The sequence below is a fragment of the Triticum urartu genome, chromosome 2 (genome assembly GCF_003073215.2).
Source record: "Triticum urartu cultivar G1812 chromosome 2, Tu2.1, whole genome shotgun sequence".
NCBI classification, from domain to species: domain Eukaryota; kingdom Viridiplantae; phylum Streptophyta; class Magnoliopsida; order Poales; family Poaceae; genus Triticum; species Triticum urartu.
The window spans coordinates 694,201,900-694,209,433 of record NC_053023.1 but is presented as its reverse complement, the minus strand read 5'-3'; the positions used below and the strand labels follow the sequence as shown (position 1 = coordinate 694,209,433).

General features: G+C 47.0%; 1 protein-coding gene across 1 annotated transcript; it reads left to right on the top strand.

The window, feature by feature from the left end:
• Positions 1-5,313: 5,313 nt before the first annotated feature.
• On the top strand, positions 5,314-6,846 carry LOC125539818 (thioredoxin-like protein CXXS1). The gene is made up of 3 exons (XM_048703336.1): positions 5,314-5,591; positions 5,969-6,091; positions 6,391-6,846. The coding sequence occupies exons 1-3, from the start codon at positions 5,478-5,480 to the stop codon at positions 6,571-6,573; spliced, it is 420 nt and encodes a 139-aa protein (XP_048559293.1). The 5' UTR covers positions 5,314-5,477; the 3' UTR covers positions 6,574-6,846.
• Positions 6,847-7,534: the final 688 nt, after the last annotated feature.

Genomic DNA, 7,534 nt, shown 5'->3' with positions numbered 1-7,534 from the left:
GCACAAAAATACGATGAGCATGTTCCTCAAACTCACAAAGATACCCTTTTATTTATTTATTGTTATGGATGGATTAAAGGAGAAACGTGGATAATATAGGTGATTGATAATTGCTTGGGTTGTTCTTGGTTTGAGCATCAGCATGAGCCCTATCAGACTTGTTTCTATCTGTCTCAAGAAATCTTTCTAGTTACTAAGCTCCCTTGAATTTCTTGCCTCTGGTGGCTCAGGGCTGAGGGGAGAGTTGTTGGCCCATTTTTCAATATGCGTCCATTGCTTAAATGTGAATGTATATTAGTACATGTTATTGTGTCTCTCAAATGAAAAGTATATGTATATTATACTCTTATTTCCTTTTCCTCCGTATATACACTTTGTCTTAAGTCAAACTCAGTGTAAGTTGATCAAGTTTTCAGAAAATATTAACATGCACAATACAAAAACAATATCGTTAGATATATCGCGGAATATATTGCTAAATATAAACTCAATTAGACCTTACAAAGTTTGACTTCAGAGAAATCTAATACAAAGTAAAAATAAACAAATGCAGTATATAAGAACATCAATGTGATTCTTATTTTCCTGCTAGCTACCCACAACATCACATGCCTTAAAAGGAAGGGCAACCTACTGTATAGCTGAACTGGAGATGGGCATGGCGTTTTCGCTCTAGGGAGCATTTGTTGATGATAGTAAATTAAAAACAAATAGCAAACCACTTTAGAAAATGTTAATTTTCTTTTCATGTCCATGTTAGTGTTGAAAACATGCATGAAAATTTTCACGAGAGATGGAACAATAGTTTTTCATCAATGAAAAAACAAAGCTAAGTAGTTGAGAAATGTCAAAAATTTGTCATCCAACTTGGTTTTTTTTTTACACAGATTGAAATACTTTGGCATTTTATACATGAATATGTGCATGTTTGATTTTTTTAAATAATTTTTATCATTACAAAAAATAATCGGTAAACATGACCAAATGCTCCCTAGAGCGGAATTGAGTACTCTCGCAATTTCATAATGTAGTGCATATATTTTAAGTCAAATGAAACAAACTTTGACCAAGTTTTTTTAGAAAAACATTTACATCTATAATGCCAAGCATATATCATTAGATTCATTATAAGAAGTATTTTCATATTTTAGATATTTGGGATTATAGATATAGATAGTTTTCTCTATAAACTTGGTCAAAGTTCACAAACTTTCACTTTAAAAAAATTATATATACTATATTATGGAACAGAAGGAGTATTTGAATTTATACCAAAAGATGATGGCTTTGTCCTTTGCAATGCATGCAAGAGGCTGATGACAGATAGCTCATCTAACTTGATTGGTCGACACATTTCATTATGTAGTAACAATTTAACCTATGATCAACAATACTATGAAAGATAATTAACTAATACTGTAATAAAACCACATAGAAAATAAATAGACGAGACTTCACTCACGCCGGAAGAACCACGCAGCAAAGCGTGTGTCATGATCTAGTACTATGTTACGAGTGAGGGAGGGGTGGCACCTCGTGGGTATTAATGGCGGAGACGTGGCACATAGACAAATGGCATGAAAACTGTTGCACTATGCATGATATATTCTCTAGTTTCGCACCATGTTTCAATGCCGAAATGATTTATTTCTGTATTTGCATATAAAGGAAACAGTTTGTCTAATTCACATCTAGATGTTTTTTAAGGATGTCACATCTAAACTCCCATAAATATATAATGCAGCAACAAGAAATAAAAAAAACTAGGACAAAAAAATAAACCACAAACAAAGTGGACGTCAGTTTAGATGTGACATAACTATATCACATCTAGATGTGTCCTAAACAGATCCGGAAAGAAAAGGTTCATATATCTCCTGCAAGATTGTTCTCCATATCTTGCCTTTCAAGAGATAATAGGAGTAGTACTAACCATCAGATGACACGAAATGGATGGTTCATATTAATTGGGTAAATTCCAGGTTTTTCTATAAAAGTATATGACAGCCCAAAGTATTGGTGCATAGGAGAATACAGCAAGCACGCACACGCATTGCCTGATGGTGACGACAAGGGAAGAAGAAGAAGAAGCGCACAAAACCATGTGCTAGCAGTATCCCATTAGAAGAGTCTAGAAATAACAGCGGAGAGAGGCTAACTATAAGAGTGTTGTGGCAAACAAACAAACAATCTAGCATACCCTCTCGGGCCTCGGCCAGCAGTTTGGCCAGCTCCAAATCAAGCGGCGAGCGAGCGAGCGAGCGAGCTAGATTCCAGAGGCTACCTAGCGTCACCACTAACCGGTGCACCGTGACGCGGATCTCCCAAGCTGCCCGTTCTCTCCTGCTATTTGGCCAGCCAAAGGCCATGTGACGCTGCTGCTGGTGCTATTTTAAAGCTACTTCTCACCTGATAGCCATTCCTTTTTCCCGCTCCGCGAATGAGACAGCCATCTCCGTCGACATGCCATTGCCACCCTCCCTAAGTCACAGGTTTTGTTTTCTACCGCCATATCTTTTGTGTGGTCGACACACATCAGGCCAACTCCAACTCCAAGGCACGGCTCTAAATGATTCGACCGCGTTCGTTTGAGAATAACGGACAACGACCAAGGTCGCCCGTCTCGACATTGAATCGGCCAAGAGGAGGGCCGGACGGACCGTTGCGGCAGAGAAGAAAGACGATACCGACTATGTCGCCGACGCCGCGGCCGCGTAGCAAGCCGCGCCGCACAAAGGCCATTGTCGACCACAACGAGGCCATTATCGCCAAGGCCATGCAGGCAGTGGCAACGCATGCCCTCATCATGTTAGGGTTGTGCCGACCCGAGCCAGCCATTCTCTTCGCCGCCACCATGGCCGCGACGAGCACAGGCTCGCCGGTCGTTCGTCCTCCGTAGTACCAGTCGTCGAGCTCTCCATAACATCGAAGACGCCCGGTTTTCATCTGCCGCCGCAGCACGCTCAAACCTAGTTCTCCACGTCGTCGGACGGCAGCGTGATCACGCCGGCCACACCTACGCCCATCCGGTCGTCATCGACCTCACCTATACCTGGCCATGAGAAGCCCGGCCCGGATGGCTCGACCCGACCCGACCCGAAAATCCCAGGCCGGGCGAAACCCGAGTGTGCCACTAGTCCGGGCTCGGGCCTAGAAGTTGAGCCCGACGGGCAGATCAGGCCCGGCTCGGGCTTGTGAAAAATAGAATTTTTAGCCGTAGTCGGGCCGAGCCGACCAGATCATGTCGGGCTTTTTTGGGCTTGGGCTTGGGCCGGGCTCATGCCCGATTTAGTAGGCCTGGCGGTCAGGCCGGGCCGGGCTCGGGCCTGGGTTTTTAGCACCGGGCTATTTTTTGGCTCGGCCCAGCCGAGATATGCCCAGGTATAACACCACGCTTGGGTACAGTGGCGCTGGCCAGTCATCTGACGGGATGCAAAGGAAGCATCCCCGGTCGATTCCTACGACCAACCTTCCCGGCGCGTGCAACCTGTTCGACGAAATGCTAATCCTGACGCCGGCGGCTGACGGCCCCGACTACAACTCGTCCATGGAGAACTCATCTACGAGGGTCGTGGCCAAGCCATCCACACCGAGGGGCAAGACCAAGGCTTCGATCCCGAAGAGACCCAAGGCCAAGATGGTGCCGACCACTACAGTGTCCATGAAGAAGAAGAGACCGACGACCATGGCAACTCATGGCATGAAGATGAGGGCATGTATTGCGAAGATGAGGAAGAAGAGGTCAACATTGCGGAGAAGCCATTGTTTATCGATGAGCTCACCCAAAGAGCAGACGCACAAATAAGGAATCAAATCATTCGCACGGGGTCATACACCAAACAAGAGGACATATTGATTTGCGAGAGTTGGATGGAGATAGGCCAAGATCCCAAGACCGGTGCCGAGCAAAAAGGATCCGTTTTTTGGACAAGAGTTCATACAACCTTTCATGAGCGGAGGAAGTTTGCGTCCTACAAGTTTGCGAGCGACCGTGGCATCAAGTCAATCCAAAAGAGATGGGGGTTCATTCAAAAAGAATGCAACAGTATTGTGTTGTGCTTGAGAGCATCGTCCCGTGAGTGGTCTTGGCGTGGGTGACTTGATATGACCTCTCCTATTTTGTTGCTATGCCATGTTCATATTTGTTGCATCTTGTGTCCTTCGCTATTACATTTGTGGCCTTCTCTTTGATTGTGCTGGCATTCCAATCTTTGGAAGCCTTCAAGGCCCGGCATAAAAACAAGCCATTCACTCACACCCATTGTTGGTCGCTCATCAAAGATTGCCCCAAGTTCAAAGATCAATATGTTGCTCCAAAGAAGAAAGGAGGGCCGGCGGCCGTGGCTGGGATTGGAGATGTGTTGAAGAGGCCGAGGGGCCAGACCAACTCGAAGGTCGAGAAGCGTGATGCGGCATCTATCGCCTTGCAAGAAACTTTGCACGACATGATGACTCAAAAGGAAGTAAGGGGCGAGAGGAAGCGACAAGGAAAGGAGGAGCAAATGAAAGATATACTTGGAGCTCCAAACGAAGAAGCTTGACATGGAGGAGGCCACCAAGAGGAGGAAGCTCGACATGGAGGAGGTCGTCCAAACGAAGAAGCTCGCGACCGAGGCCACCAATGCGACACCAAGGCAAAAGAGGTGGCGCTAGTAACCATGAGCGTTGATGTGACCAACATGTCCCCGAAGAGAAGAAGTTGGTTCGAGAGCCAGCAAAAGAAGATGTTTGACCGAGACGCCATGAACTAGGAAGGACTCGGCCATGGACTATGACCGCTCTTTTTGAAGGCCGGCAAGTATGCCGGCCGCTAACTTTGTTGCCGGCGAGAAAACTTGAAGGTTGTTCATTTTGAAGGCTGGCAGGTGTGCCGGCCTCTGGATTTGTTGCCGACGCGGAAACTCGATGGGTTGATCAGTTTGCAGGCTCGCATATGTATGACGGCCACTGGCATGAACTACGCCGTGGTGGTAAAATTTCATTTGCAAAATATTCCAGGCGACCGGACGAGATGTGTTGGCGTGTTAGGCGCACGGCCAGCGCATTCAAAAAAACGATTGGACGCCATTTCATTGTCCTATTCAAACGGATAAAATTCAGATAAAACGGACGTTTTTAAGGTCGTGTGTTGGAGTTGGGACGCCCTTTCACGATCTGCGTAGCTGCTATACTAGTACTGGGGTCATTGTTCCTGCTAGTTGGTAGTAAAACAAATAGAGGCCTCAAACAAATAAATATCGGAAGCGGACAAAGCGAGGCGGGACCGGGCCGGACCCGGCGCGCAGCCGCGGAATATAATCCTGTGCGCTGCGCGGTGCGGCTTATCTGATGTGAGCGCAGCCCGTAGGCCGTAGTGGATTGCCACTTCCTTCCTTGCCTCCTTGCCTTTTCTCTCTCGGGACAGACAGCCTGTGATTTCCTTCTTGTTGTTGTTGTTCTTGTTGCCGGAGGAGGTAGAGGAGGGAGGCGGCGGCGGCATGGACGTGGAGATCCAGCGGCCGCGGGAGGTGGGCAGCTGCAGGGTGGTCAAGGTGGACAAGGAGGCCGCCTGGGAGCTCTTCACCACCCAGGCCGCCAACGAAGGCCGCACTGTGCGTCCCCGGTTCATCTTTCCTCCTCCTCCTCCTCCTCCTTCTTCCCCCAACTCTTTGCCGCCCTTCTCTCGGCCCAATTTCTTGTTCATACTCCGTTCAATTCTCTGAGCCCGGATTCTCGGCGTTTTCGCGCCGTGGATCCTCGAAATCCCGCATTTATAGCCGGAGATCTTGCGGCATAATTAACTGCCTTTGCGTGTTCCATCCTGTTCTTCTGCTGCTCGTGTGCCTTTTACATACAGAAAACAAAAAATCCTGCAAATTGATGAGGAATGCATGGGGCTTGTGATTACTGTGTTCTGCACTCAAATTGCCTTTCTTTTACGTAGACTTAAAAGGTGGCTTTGGTTACATTATCCCTCCATGTTGTGCAGGTCGCCGCTCACTTTGGGGCGTCGTGGTGCGTCACGTCCCTGTCCATGAACTACAAGTTCGAGGAGCTCGCCCAGACCCACCCAGACATGCTCTTCCTCTTCGTCGACGTCGATGATGTCCCGGTAACCAATCATTCATTCATTCCCCTAATTATTCTCCCCTCATGGCTTATTATTGTTTATAGTATCACATCATTCTTCGACAACAAGATTTAGACTGAACTTTCTTCAGAGAAACAGAGAGGGGCTACCTACTCACTCAATCAAATGATAAATTGACTTGACGTTTTGTCAATTATCTCAAAAGATTATGGCATACTCGTTTCTCTATAAACAAGAATTACTCAAGTTTGTAATCTGTTCTGAACATGTGGCCTACTTTAAGCTAAAGCCTCAACGATGTGTGCTGGGCGTATATGCAGGGCGTGTCTTCCAAGCTGGGGGTGAAGGCCATGCCCACCTTCTTCCTCATCAAGGGCAAGGAGGTGGTGAAGAAGATCGTCGGCGCCAACCCGGACGAGCTCCACAAGATGGTGGACGCCTCCGACGACGATTCGCTCGGCTCTGCTGTCACCACTCTCCCTGACATAGTCATCGAAAAATAGCGGTTTTGCCGTCTCTGAATCTTCTCCGAGTGCTGTTCGCTCGGTTCCGGTGTGTGTGTGACTCTGAATCTGATCCGATCTGATCTGATCTGATGTGTGTGCCCCTTCCCGCTAGAGGGGAGTAGGGCGTGTGACTTGGCTACTGGCTAAGGTTAATTGTTGTCGATTAGTAGTACATGCGTGTGTGCTTGTTTTTGGGTTGAAAATATGATGGTTCAGTGTATTGTGCGCACACTTGCCCGTTAATACAGTTGTGTGTGTGGGACTGTCTGACAGGTGCTTGCTCTTCTTTGCTCCCCTTGTTACCAGTGAGCTGAGAGTTCTTCTCTCTGGGGTGATCTTTGCGGCACCACAAAAGTGCAGATACCCAGATGATTTGGTTATTATACTGAACTTTCTCTGATTATTTATTATTTAAGCAGCTGCTACTGCTATCTTGTTAGCTATGTGCCAATGTGGGTGGGTAGGTAGGATCATATTATCGATCTCGGTGTTGGTACAAGTGCATCTGAATCAGTATTTTAATGTAGGGGTGCATCTGAATCAGTAGGCAGATTCCCACTGAACCTAACCACCTTGGAATGAACAAAACTGCAAGCCTGTTGCCGGCCCAGCGCATCATGTGACCAGATCTCCAGACCAGACCAGCCACATGTCGGATTCAGCTCAGTGGTGCAGCCTGCAGATACTCTAGTACTATCATTCCAAAGTAAAAGGGCTTATATTAGAGAAAGCCAAAAGAGGATACATTATTGGAGAGACTTTTTATAACTGTGGTACACACCACACAGTGACGGTGTCCTCAGCATCGATAACTCTCTTGCCGTGCCTACTGCCTAGCCATCAGGCAATCATCAGTAGTAGGAGTGGTCGGCAAACTCGTGTCAGTTGCCTACCCTACTGATTACTGATAGATCTCTACTCTTTTTACATGGAACTCTCGTAGCTTAGCGACGAGGTA

What these genes read in the sequence shown, in the direction of transcription:
- LOC125539818 (XM_048703336.1), top strand. Translation starts at nt 5,478, where the DNA reads ATGGACGTGGAGATCCAGCGGCCGCGGGAGGTGGGCAGCTGCAGGGTG. An exon ending in CCGCCAACGAAGGCCGCACT is followed by an intron (nt 5,592 to 5,968) that starts GTGCGTCCCCGG and finishes CATGTTGTGCAG; the next exon opens with GTCGCCGCTCACTTTGGGGC. An exon ending in TCGACGTCGATGATGTCCCG is followed by an intron (nt 6,092 to 6,390) that starts GTAACCAATCAT and finishes GCGTATATGCAG; the next exon opens with GGCGTGTCTTCCAAGCTGGG.